General features: G+C 44.9%; 1 protein-coding gene across 5 annotated transcripts in view; it reads right to left on the bottom strand.

Moving 5' to 3' along the window:
* Positions 1–13,122, bottom strand: part of CACNA2D4 (calcium voltage-gated channel auxiliary subunit alpha2delta 4) — a 118,486-nt gene that overhangs the window by 94,317 nt on the left and 11,047 nt on the right. For 3 of the 5 annotated variants that reach the window (XM_069965013.1, XM_069964980.1, XM_069964985.1), the window contains exons 2-12: positions 12,460–12,541; positions 8,907–9,023; positions 8,713–8,772; positions 8,000–8,162; positions 3,955–4,086; positions 3,681–3,741; positions 3,050–3,200; positions 2,827–2,901; positions 919–1,008; positions 647–760; positions 396–474 (exon numbers count right to left, since the gene is read on the bottom strand). In XM_069965013.1, coding sequence (XP_069821114.1) covers positions 396–474; positions 647–760; positions 919–1,008; positions 2,827–2,901; positions 3,050–3,200; positions 3,681–3,741; positions 3,955–4,086; positions 8,000–8,162; positions 8,713–8,772; positions 8,907–9,023; positions 12,460–12,541 — 1,124 coding nt within the window. Of the gene's footprint in view, positions 1–395; positions 475–646; positions 761–918; positions 1,009–2,826; positions 2,902–3,049; positions 3,201–3,680; positions 3,742–3,954; positions 4,087–7,999; positions 8,163–8,712; positions 8,773–8,906; positions 9,064–12,459; positions 12,542–12,610; positions 12,668–13,122 lie in introns of those variants that run through there. The other 2 variants (XM_069964995.1, XM_069965006.1) reach the window with 2 other exon arrangements.

The raw sequence follows: 13,122 nt of genomic DNA, 5'->3' as shown, positions 1-13,122 counted from the left end.
GTGTAGTAGCCTAGAACAAAGGCAGCCATGCTGATCTGTGTGTAGTAGCCTAGAACAAAGGCAGTCGTGGTACTCTGTGTGTAGTAGCCTAGAACAAAGGCAGTCGTGTTACTCTGTGTGTAGTAGCCTAGAACAAAGGCAGTCATGTTACTCTGTGTGTAGTAGCCTAGAACAAAGGCAGTCCTGCTGATCAGTGTGTAGTAGCCTAGAACAAAGGCAGACGTGTTACTCTGTGTGTAGTAGCCTAGAACAAAGGCAGTCATGCTGATCTGTGAGTAGTAGCCTAGAACAAAGGCAGTCAAGCTGATCTGTGAGTAGTAGCCTAGAACAAAGGCAGACGTGTTAACATGGACACCAATACAATTTCATATGTCATACATATAAGTGGCCGATACCTTTATTGCTACATGCGATCCACTTCACGTTCTCAGCAAACGTCACCTCCCTCCCTATAAGATACGTGAATATTCGGACCTAAGACAAAGGATACAAACGTGCTGATATAATGGAGGTGTATGTGAAGTGCGGCATCATACAGAAGTGAGCGGAAATTAGAAAAGAAGGTACCGCCATGGGCACGATTATAGCCCCTTATTAGGCCAATTTCAGTATCTTTCGTTTTGAGTGTATAAGAGTCATGTCTCACCTTCTTATCCGGCCAATTGTACTTCTCAAACACCGGCTCGTAATCTTCCACTGCTCCATCGGTGATCAGCATGATGGCCTGGTTACAGAGCCCTCCCTGACCGGCCTCTTTGAACTACAGTAACACAGAGGAGAGACATGTCATTGTACAGGTCATATAGGCACAGTTACATGGAGGGACCACTGCATCCTGGTCAGTGTTATTATAGTAATGGGACATCCAAGGAAACTTTGCCTCCATTTTATATCCAGCACACAGATGGCGGCACATACCTCCTTCAGGATCTTAAAGGCCTCTATAAGGGCCTTGTTGACGGTGCCCACTCCTTTGGCCTGTAGTTCATCTACCAGCTGCTTGAAATGCTGTAAGTAATAGAGAGAATGGAAAGTTATATACTGGGATATACTGGTGCCTGACTGACTCATATGTGGTGACCCCCGGATGATGATGTTGTAGTGGTGGGATGGCCGGTCACTTGCTAAATGGAAGTGTGACGCCACTCCTTGGGGTGGATGGCTTAGACACAGCCGGACCTTAGGGTTTTGTCACGTGAAGCCAGTGCCTGGTGGGCACACAGGTGTGATGGCACGTCTGCTTTTATTGTGTAAGGCCGGTTGTACCCTTCTCCCCTGTGGTCGGTGTCCTGTCGGGTTGCTGCAGGGTCCCTTGGGCTAGTGTAGTCACAGGTGGCCAGAGTGGGGTAATGACCCTCCGGAATAGTGGTAGGACCCGCCACCCACAGATAGGTAAATGTCCCAAGGTTGCGGTGTATATGCTATGCAGGTGGTAGTGAATAATCATAGACTCCGTAATAACGTTGACTTGGTTACTTCTTGTTAATATGCAGCAGGTAATACAACAGATCTTGATATACACTTGATACAGTTCCAAGAAATACACAAACAGAGAACCACCAGATATATGTGATAAGTGCTGAGTAGGATGTAGTAGAGTGGATAAGGTTGTACTGAGGTAGTAGAGAGAAGGATGCCGTGAGAGTCTCAACCCAAGTAGTAATGTGCTCTGCCGGGAGTTTGGAGTGCATAGAAAAATACTTGTAGAATAATAATAAGAAAACAACCTGTGCCTGTGTATTGACCTTTCCTATAGTCTTCACACCACCTGATGCCCACTAGCTTTGGCTGAACCGTACTAATAGGTGGCACAGGCCCCAGACCCTGTTACCTGGGATAAGCCGAATGGTCAGAATTTTCTGGTTACACCCGCGCTGCGAGATGGAGTTCATCTACTTTCAGTAACTTTGCTCCACCCGGATCAGTTTCTGGCTCTTTTGCGGATACTGTCCTGCACTGTAGTTACTCCTAGTCCTCGGCGTGGGTTGAGGTGATCTATTGGCTAGTCCTCTCTGGAAGGGTTTAGCACTGCATCACACAACGTGTTGGTGCTTCAAGAAAGAAGTTCGTAAGCGGCTCTGTCCTGTGTCCTACCCATGCAGGGTGCTGACTAAGACTACTTCTCTTCCGTAGAGGGGACCTGGCAGAGGGCCAGGGCCCAGGTAGAACCACCGTGGAGAGCTATCTGAGCTGCGTCCTTTCTCCACCGAGGCTCAACTAAAACTCCTCCCTCACCTAAGGGACTAACTTCCTAACCAGCGTGTAAGGTGCGCTGTTGTTGGGTGGAAAGAGTGTAATAGAAGAGTGGAAAGGGGAGAGGTGATAGGACAGAAGAAAGGGACGATCCTACTGGTCAACAGAATCTGGTACATACACATACAATAACCCTTTGGGACACTTTAGCTGGTACAGCCTCCATACTTTAGTTATACAATACAGCGACATCTAGTGGTCATCCTTAGTAATACTGTAGCTGCAATAAGACCACAAAAAGTACAGACTTTTACTAAGGGTATGAATAGTACCACCCCTAGTGGGACACCACACATATACACATAAGAAAGCAGTAATATACTGGGATATACTGGTGCCTGACGGACTCATATACACAGAAGAAAGCAGTGATATACTGGGATGTACTGGTGCCTGACGGGATCATATACACATAGGGAAGCAGTGATATACTGGTGCCTGACGGACTCGGGTAATAAAGGAATAACACATAATCACAGGTTCAGACTACAAAGGGGTTATTTGTAGTCTGTTACCATGGAGACACCTAGGCCTGCATAGGAGCTGTATACACAAGACAATAGGATGGCTTACCTCCCGATTATCCCTGTCAGCCTGCACCAAAATCCCCTTAAAGCATGGCTCAATGTAATGGACGTAGTCATTGTACTGCAGAAAAGAGGACGGAATGAAGTGTTAAACTAAGATGGTGGCCCGGATCTGCCTGCTCTATAACCTCTCAGAGTACATAAAGGGTTAACTCACAACCCTAAACTCACCCTCACCCTTCACATCACATGGACTGGAAATGACTCACCGCAATGATGTTGACAAAGTCGTTCTCCCCCAGCGTGTCCAGCAGGGTGTTGATGGTGTGCTTGGCGATGGTCATCCTCAGCCCCTTCATGCTGCCGCTGATGTCCACCACAATCACAATGTCCTTCGGAGAGGTGGCCGCTTGGATGTACCTTCAGGGAGGGAGGGAGACAGTCAGCTGCAAGGGCAATGGAGGACTACAACTCCCACCATTCACAGCTCGGGGATAACATAAAAGCTGAGGACGACTTGGGACATGGGGTGGCGGCTTGGTCACACTAAGGCTATGTTCACACTACGTACATTTCAGTCAGTATTGTGGTCCTCATATTGCAACCAAAACCAGGAGTGGATTAAAAACACAGAAAGGATCTGATCACACAATGGTGAAATTGAGTGGATGGCCGCCATATAACAGTAAATAACGGCCATTATTTCAATATAACAGCCGTTGTTCTAAAATAACAGCAAATATTTGCCATTAAATGGCGGCCATCCACTCAATTTCACCATTGTGTGAACAGAGCCTTTCTGTGTTTTTAATCCACTCCTGGTTTTGGTTGCAATATGAGGACCACAATACTGACTGAAATATACGTAGTGTGAACCCAGCCTAAAACAGTGATACTCACCACCCCCGATTTCTGCAGTCAAACGAGATCACCCCATTTTCATCTGGGACCCATTTGATCCCTAAAATACAAGGAAGAACGGGTACAGATCATATAGTGCGGAGGTGGGGAACCTTTGACCCTTTAGTTGTTGCAAAACTACATTTCCCATCATGCCTGGGCAGCCAAAGAGTTCGCTTTGGCTGCTCAGGCATGATGGTAAATGTAGTTTTGCAACAGCTTAAGGACCAAAGGTTCTCTGATATAGTAAAATCTGCACATTCATCCTCATTACCTGGATAGAGACGGAAGAATCCGGTGGAGCTGCCGAAATACTGCCAGGTCAGTGTGGGGTCCCTCTGAAAGTTGTCCACAAACACGGGGTTCAATGCTTCGGACATGTACACCCCATTGAGGATATCGGGATCTGGGGGTGGGATGTATGAGGATATTAGACATTAGATCAGTAGGATGAGTTTCCTTTGCTGAGGTGCATGACATCTAGTGACATCCAGTGACATCTAGTGACATCCAGTGACATCCAGAGCTGTACTCATAATTCTGCTAGGTCTATTTCAATGTAGAGGTGCACGACGGTGCATGCACTAGTCACATCCAGAGCTGTGATCCTAATTCTGCTAGGTCTATTTCAATGTAGAGGTGCATAATCTAGTGACATCCAGAGCTGTACTCATAATTCTGCTATGTATGAATCTACGGCCCGATCGTAAACGGACCCGTAAAAAATGAACAAGATCATTGTTTGCGGCTGGAAATGCGCCCGTGGATTGACAGGCGGTCCGTACGGAGTACTTCAAAAATAGCCGGCAATGATGCCGAATGCCGATGCCTCTAATAGTTAATATATTAAATTAATAAAACACATTTTCTTTGTAATAAAGTCCCTTTCATTGTTCAATAATTTAATTCTAACGAATCCATCATTGTGCAATTAAATATACTGTTAAAATAAATATATATATAAATAAATGTATATTTCTATATATATATTTATTTTTTGACAGTATATTTAATTGCACAATGATGGAATCGTTTAAATTAAATTATTGAACAACGAAACTGATTTTATTTCAACGAAAATGTGTTTTATTAATTAAATATTAATTAGTACAGGAAGCTCCATAAGCCGTTAATTCATATTGCCGGTAATAGAGCTTTCTGTACTAATCATCACTTTACTTTAATTAAAACATCAAATGTTTCTTCTAATTATGTTATCACAATAGCATTATTAGAAGAAACATTTAGAATTATATGTGCGCTCAGCTGATTGGCTGATCGGCTCAGCGCACATATATTTAGCGGGTCCGCAGCACAGTGACTTCATTGTGCTGCGGACCAGCGAAGAGGACACATCGGGGTGAGTATAGAGCTCTCCCCACCCCCTCCCCTGCACTGCACCCCTCCCAGCAAGGAAGGGGGGGTCACTTAACCCCTTCCTTGCTGGGATGGGTGCAGTCTGACATCAGTCTGGCCCCCAAGGGGTTAAGGAGGATGCAATACATCCTCCCTTAACCCCTTGGGGGCCAGACTGTAAGCAGCAATCTGTAAAGACACTGCATACTGTAAGGAGCACAACACCGCTCACAATGATAGGTGTTGTGCTCCTGTTTGTGTGTTTTTTGTGTGTTTCTCCCTTTTTGTTTTTCAGATATCGGTATCCTGGGGATTACGTCGTATTCCGTGGACTACGTCGATGACCAGCGGTTGTTTGGTGTTTTTTTTTATAAAATGGTCAATGAGGGGTGTGGGGGTGTTTTTATTTGAATAAAAAAAAATTTCACTTGTGTGTTGTCTTTATTTCTTTACTTTATAGACTTAGTAGTGGAAGCCGTCTAATAGACGGAATCCATTACTAAGTCGGGGCCTAGTGTTAGCCGGTATAAAATGGCTAACACTAACCCCCTATTATTACCCCAGTACCCAATGCCACCAGGGGTACTGGGAAGAGCCGGGTGCCAGTGGTCCCGGAGCGTCAAAATTGGCGCTCCTGGACCGGGCGGCAGCAGGCTGGTAATATTTAGGCTGGGGAGGGCCTAAACCAATGGCTCTTCCCACCCTGGTGTTACCAGGCTGCTGTCGCTTGGTTTTTAACCCGGCTGGTTATAAAAATAGGGGGGACCCTATTCGTTTTTTTTTTTTAATCATTTATTTATTTAAAAAAAAAAAAAACGCATAGGGTCCCCCCTATTTTTAAAACCAGCCGGGTTATAAACCAAACGACAGCAGCCTGGTAACACCAGGGTGGGAAGAGCCATTGGTTTAGGCCCTCCCCAGCCTAAATCTTACCAGCCTGCTGCCGCCCGGTCCAGGAGCGCCAATTTTGACGCTCCGGGACCACTGGCACCCGGCTCTTCCCAGTACCCCTGGTGGCATTGGGTACTGGGGTAATAATAGGGGGTTAGTGTTAGCCATTTTATACCGGCTAACACTAGGCCCCAACTTAGTAATGGATTCCGTCTATTAGACGGCTTCCACTACTAAGTCTATAAAGTAAAGAAATAAAGACAAGACACAAGTGAAAAATTTTTTTATTCAAATAAAAACACCCCCACACCCCTCATTGACCATTTTATTAAAAAAAAACACCAAACAACCGCTGGTCATCGACGTAGTCCACGGAATCCGACGTAATCCCCAGGATACCGATATCTGAAAAACAAAAAGGGAGAAACACACAAAAAACACACAAACAGGAGCACAACACCCATCATTGTGAGCGGTGTTGTGCTCCTTACAGTATGCAGCATCTTTACAGATCGCTGCTTACAGTCTGGCCCCCAAGGGGTTAAGGGAGGATGTATTGCATCCCCCTTAACCCCTTGGGGGCCAGACTGATGTCAGACTGCACCCATCCCAGCAAGGAAGGGGTTAAGTGACCCCCCTTCCTTGCTGGGAGGGGTGCAGTGCTGGGGAGGGGGTGGGGAAAGCCACTGTGAAGTCACTGTACTGCGGACCGGCTCATTATATGTGCGCTCAGCCGATCAGCCAATCAGCTGAGCGCACATATAATTCTAAATGTTTCTTCTAATAATGCTATTGTGATAACATAATTAGAAGAAACATTTGATGTTTTCATTAAAGTAAATGATGTAAATGATGTAAATGAAGTAAGTGATGATTAGTACAGAATGCTCTATTACCGGCAATATGAATTAACGGCTTACTGGAGCTTCCTGTACTAATATTTAATTAATAAAACACATTTTCGTTGTAATAAAATCAGTTTCGTTGTTCAATAATTTAATTTAAACGAATCCATCATTGTGCAATTAAATATACTGTCAAAAAATAAATATATATATATTTATTTTAACAGTATATTTAATTGCACAATGATGGATTCGTTTAAAATTAATTATTGAACAATGAAAGGGACTTTATTACAACGAAAATGTGTTTTATTAATTCAATATATTAACCATGAGAGGCATCGGCATACTGCAGAGGATCGCAAACCCCGGTAATAGCGATTCCTGTAAACTGTTTCCCTGCTTTCCCAGATGCATCCAGAGGTGTTTCCATCACTTTCTAAAGATTTTATTTGTTATTTTTAGTTGAACCAGATTTCTAAGTAAATGACCGTATGTTTTCAGCCGCATGTCTATTTTCTCCCACGGCCGTAGTTTCAGCCGCACATTTCCAGCCGCATAAAAAATACAGCCGCACACATACATAGTGTGAACATAGCCTAAAGGTATGTTCTCCAACCAGCAACTCCCCAGCTGTTGCAAAACTACAATTCCCATCATGTCCTGACAGCCAAGAACACTAATATAAATGGTCACCATCCAAAGATTCTAGATCAGGGCATAGAGCAGCAGGAACTAACTGGTAGTTCCCCTCGCATCCCATGGGGGCAGAATCACTCACTGTAGTACAAGTTGTATAGAGCAGCAGTTCCCCTCCCATCCTGTGGCGGCACCATCGCCCACCTTTATTGGAGGGAGCACTGCAGTACAGGTTATATAGAGCAGCAGTTCCGCTCCAGCCCTGCGGGTGCAGCATCGCTCACCTTTATTGGAGGGAGCACTGCAGTACAGGTTATATAGAGCAGCAGTTCCCCTCCTGTCCCATGGGGGCACCATCGCTCACCTTTATTACAGAGAACATTGCAGTACAGGATACAATAGAGCAGCAGTTCCCCTCCTGTCATGCGGGGGCACCATCGCTCACCTCTATTATAGAGAACATTGCAGTAAAGGTTATATAGAGCAGCCGTTCCCCTCCCACCCTGTGGGGGCAGCATCGCTCACCTCAGTGCAGGATACAATAGAGCAGCAGTTCCCTTCCCGTCCTGCGGGGGCACCATCGCTCACCTTTGTTGTAGACGTTAGTCGGCAGCTGGATATTACTGAGGCTGGTGTTCACCTTGAGATTATTAAAGTGCTCGTTGGTTTCCAGGATGAATTCGTTGCCGAGCTCCACGTAATTATCGTTCTCGTCTTTCTCATTAATCCGCACAGAATTATAATACTCAAACTACAAAAGAGACGATGAGACTGATGATAACTGGGAAGAAGGGCTCTACAATTATCACTAATGAGACATGATACAAGGGACTGATTACCCAGGTGCAGTCTATGTTATCCGCCGGACAGGAAGTAGCTGTCTGACCGTTACCATTGACGGCCATATTGGATTCAGGATGCTACAACTTGTAGAGCACGGTGGAAGCTGCCAACTATGGATTCTTGCCAAAGCTTATATAGTGTAGGAGGTGATGACTAGGCGAGGGTTCCCGATAGATACTGATATATACAGGCAGCTGCTGAGTCATGCTGTGATAGGGGAGGAGGGAGCGGCCCCAGCCATAGGCCGGACACAGAGTAACTTCGCCTCCACCGCTGCTGCTGACCCTCTCTACTGTTCACACTGGTCTCACGCAGCACAGGGACTCAAGAAGGGGATTTGGGGGTTTCAGAGGTTCTCAGAGTGGGTCTATCTCCAGAAATGACATAAAAGCGGATGACAAGCTCCATACGTGTCAACATGGCCGACAAGAGGAAATGACATCAGAAGAGATGCTCACCTCCAGGGACGAATTAAATTCATGGTTCAAGTCCGCCTCCTCTGCCGCCTCCACCAGTCTCTAGAGATATGTAATAAGAAGGCTACTAAACACCTCTATCATATTACATGGCGCCATTATATACAAAAAGGTGAAGAGGAGGTAATAAGTAAACATAACGGAAAACATTAATGCAGTGAATATACCGCCACTACCTCCACAGCCTCCACCTTCCTCCGCAGCATACTCTCCATCTCCTCCGAGAACTTCCTCACCAGCTCCAGTCCATCCACCTCCTCAATGCTCAGCGTCGGCTCCACATCCTTATACTTCTGCCAGGGACAAGAGCACCGCATTATAGTAGTTATATTCCTGTATATAGGAGCAGTATTATAGTAGTTATATCCCTGTATATAGGAGCAGTATTATAGTAGTTATATCCCTGTATATAGGAGCAGTATTATAGTAGTTATATTCTTGTATATAGGAGCAGTATTATAGTAGTTATATTCCTGTATATAGGAGCAGTATTATAGTAGTATATATTCCTGTATATAGGAGCAGTATTATAGTAGTTATATCCCTGTATATAGGAGCAGTATTATAGTAGTTATATTCCTGTATATAGGAGCAGTATTATAGTAGTTATATTCCTGTATATAGGAGCAGTATTATAGTTGTTATATTCTTGTATATAGGAGCAGTATTATAGTAGTTATGCGGTTCACGGAAGAAAAAGAGCGCCGCACCTCACACCTATGGCTGATACTAGTGCCCCTAGGCTAAATAAAAAACAATCAATGGAGACTCGTAAATGAGTACTCCATTGGAATTTTTCACTGTTCTCCCTGAGTTCAGTGATTGTTGTGTTTTGTTGGTCTAAATAAAAAACACATCAGAATTTTGTGTATGAATTGATCAAGCCATACTGCCCCATGTACCATCGTGCAGGTATCTGATACACATGGGTTCCTACACTAAGTCCACACCGTGCCAGTCAGTGGCTACCAACCCCGCAGGCGCGCACAATCAGGGAACGGGGGCCATGGGACGGCCCTGCGACCCCCATGCCACAGGACCAGACCCAAAAACCTTCTCCGCCGGCAGTGCTGGCCGGGTTCTGGTGTGGTGTTTTTGGGTCTGGTCCTGTGGCATGGGGGTCGCAGGGCCGTCCCATGGCCCCCGTTCCCTGACTGTGCGCGCCTGCGGGGTTGGTAGCCACTGACTGGCACGGTGTGGACTTAGTGTAGGGACCCATGTGTATCAGATACCTGCACGATGATACATGGGGCAGTATGGCTTGATCAATTCATACACAAAATTCTGATGTGTTTTTTATTTAGCCTAGGGGCACTAGTATCAGCCATAGGTGTGAGGTGCAGCGCTTTTTCTTCCCTGAACCACATTATAGTAGTTATATTCTTGTATATAGGAGCAGTATTATAGTAGTTATGTAGTGGGGAGAGAAAAAAAAGTTCCTAGCCCGACGAAGCGCCTTAGTGGGCGTGAAACATTGTTGCTCCTCTGTGAACGCACCTGCCTTTCCACCTTCCCTCTCCCTGCTGCACTAGCTCCGATGTGTCTGTAATAAACCACCTGCATCTTTGAAGTTGGTGAGTGCGAGACTCTATTTCTCTACATTGTTATTATAGTAGTTATGCTTTAGGAAGATACAGGTGCCGGCACTGTCTGAACACTGCTCAATCAGTAGCTGTGCGCTGGAGTCGGATAAAGGGCTAATAAACTGCACTGGTGAGTAGCCGTGGTGCTCGAACAGAGACAAGGGCAGTATGGTGTATAAAATAGAAAATAAGTCCAAGCACTCACCGGATGAAGTGATCTCTTTGTGCGTTTATTCAGACATCAGAGGGAGGGAGCGGTGGCAAGGGTGTGGGAGCGTGTAGCAGACAACTGTTTCGCGCCTCAGCGCTTTGTCAAGTCTTAAGTCTTAAGAGATCACTTCATCCGGTGAGTGCTTGGACTTATTTTCTATTTTATACATTATAGTAGTTATATTCCTGTATATAGGGGCAGCATTATAGTAGTTATATTCCTGTGTATAGGGGCAGTATTATAGTAGTTATATTCCTGTATATAGGGGCAGTATTATAGTAGTATATTCCTATATATAGGAGCAGTATTATAGTAGTTATATTCCTGTATATAGGAACAGTATTATAGTAGTTATATTCTTGTATATAGGAGCAGTATTATAGTAGTATATCCCTGTATATAGGGGGCAGTATTATAGTAGTTATATTACTGTATATAGGAGCAGTATTATAGTAGTATATTCTTGAATATAGGAAGCAGTATTATAGTAGTTATATTCTTGTATATAGGAAGCAGTATTATAGCAGTTACACACTTTACATAGACATAATACAGAAGGCTGTACGTGAACACTGCAGAGCATCCTCCATTATTAGTAAGGGCAGATTTCCACCTCGTGGGATGGGATAGCAGAGGATTATGGGAAAGCATTTGGCAGGAGACCACGTGGAGATCACGGCCTGTCAGATTATGGGAATCACTAGTGACCTATTAATCCCCCCGACTGTACAGGACTCTATAGTAAAATACTGTAGATGATTAACCGTTTCTTTCATAGGATTAATCGTATTCTCAGAATATTAATGCACCGTAAATGTGACATCTCGAGTTGTCGTCATCTGTCAAGTTGTTGAAAAAGAGTGGCTAAGAGTGGACAAAAAGGTGTCACCCAGCTTTCCTAGGAACAAAATGGCTGCACAGAGTTGCTATGACACAGCAGACGCTAATCCTCCAGACACATATAGCAAAGAGCTGCTGTCAGCCTCTATAATCAGGTACGGAGGAATCAGCAGATGCTCGGCTATGAAGAGTCGAGGGACATGAGCGTGGGCTTAGCGTCCCCCTGCTGTGTGATCGTCTCCCTGTCATATATCTATAGTGTATGATCTGTTCTCACGTCTCCCATATTCGTCTCCATACTGACAATACTGCTGCTCGTGGCACGTGTGTGTCACACTAATCCCAGCCCTGGTTATTCTTAATCCCGCCGGGCTAGCTGTCCTCATAGAGGTCATATGACCCACTTAATACCGCCACACATGATCAGCACTGTGAATGTGGGGCACTTCAATGCGTCCAGGCCGGGTGTAACGTGTATAGCGCTGGTGGGAGGGACGCCATCACAGGATGGTACAGAAATGAATTGTGCCAATACGAAGACTACAACGTGTATATATCACCCATCGACTTACAATGGTAAAAAAAAATAAGTTTACCATGTGGCGGTTCTCTGTACAGAAAGCGGCGGAATTCGACTGCGGAACTCTATAAGAGGGCTGGCGCGCCTCCTCTCCCTGTGCCCCTCATGTCAATGCTTTGAGTGGAGAGGCACGGAGAGCAGAGGCGTGCGAGTGCTCCCATAGACAGACTGTATGACACTGAGGAAGACGGGATTCCACATCACAGAGTTCTGCCGTGGAATTCTGCCGCTTTTACTCTGTGTGAAATGGCCCTTTTCCTATACAACTAAAAACAAGGTTGATAGATACCGGCCTGACAGAGGCCAAAAGGACACTCTGATAGCTCAATGGTGTGAATGACGCCCAATGGATACACTTTGTGTGCATGGAGCTTTACCAGTCACATGATCATGACAAACATGGCGGACGTTTAAGGTATTCTATTACACCGCCAATGAATGTTGAGAAATGGTACTGCGAACACAGGAACCCTCGCTTCCCCCCCCCCTGCCAGCCATATTGCTCAATCACTTACCTTTTGTAAGAGGAGGGACCCCGAGTACTTAGTGACCACTGAATACATCTCACTGCCAAACATGTCCGCCCAAAGCTTTACCCTAAGAACAAAGAAGATGACATTGTTAATAATGTGGGCTAAAAAAAGACAGAAACAGCAATGGACATACTAGGCCTCAGTGACCAGGTAACCATGTTGTCCATAGCAACCAATCAGGATTCAGCTATCACTTTTCCAATCTAGTTAGGAATTTTAAAGCTGAAATCTGATTGGCTGCTAGGAGCAGAAAGACAAAAGTGCGTGTTTGCGTCAACAAACTTTATTAACAGTCCAAAACAACAATATATGTCTGTATACATGGATCAAACGAGGTGTGAACAGAGGCTTAAACTGACTGCACCGCCATAGTCCCTGTCCCCACGATGTATAGTGATGTGGTGTCAGCTCAGCAGATAGTATCACACAGAATAGGCTTAGATACAGAGGCTCAGTAAACAGTATCAAACACAATAGGCTTAGATACATAATTACTATAAATAACAACTCAGCAGACCGTACCACAAACAGTATCATACATGACAGGATTAGATACACAGCTCATCAGATAGTATCACACATGACAGGATTAGATACACCGATCATCATAGTATCACACATATCAGGCTTAGCCATCGGTATTGA

The sequence above is a fragment of the Dendropsophus ebraccatus genome, chromosome 1 (assembly GCF_027789765.1).
Source record: "Dendropsophus ebraccatus isolate aDenEbr1 chromosome 1, aDenEbr1.pat, whole genome shotgun sequence".
Lineage (NCBI taxonomy): Eukaryota > Metazoa > Chordata > Amphibia > Anura > Hylidae > Dendropsophus > Dendropsophus ebraccatus.
Note: the sequence above shows the minus strand (reverse complement) of the source record. Positions and strands in the feature narration are given on the sequence as shown.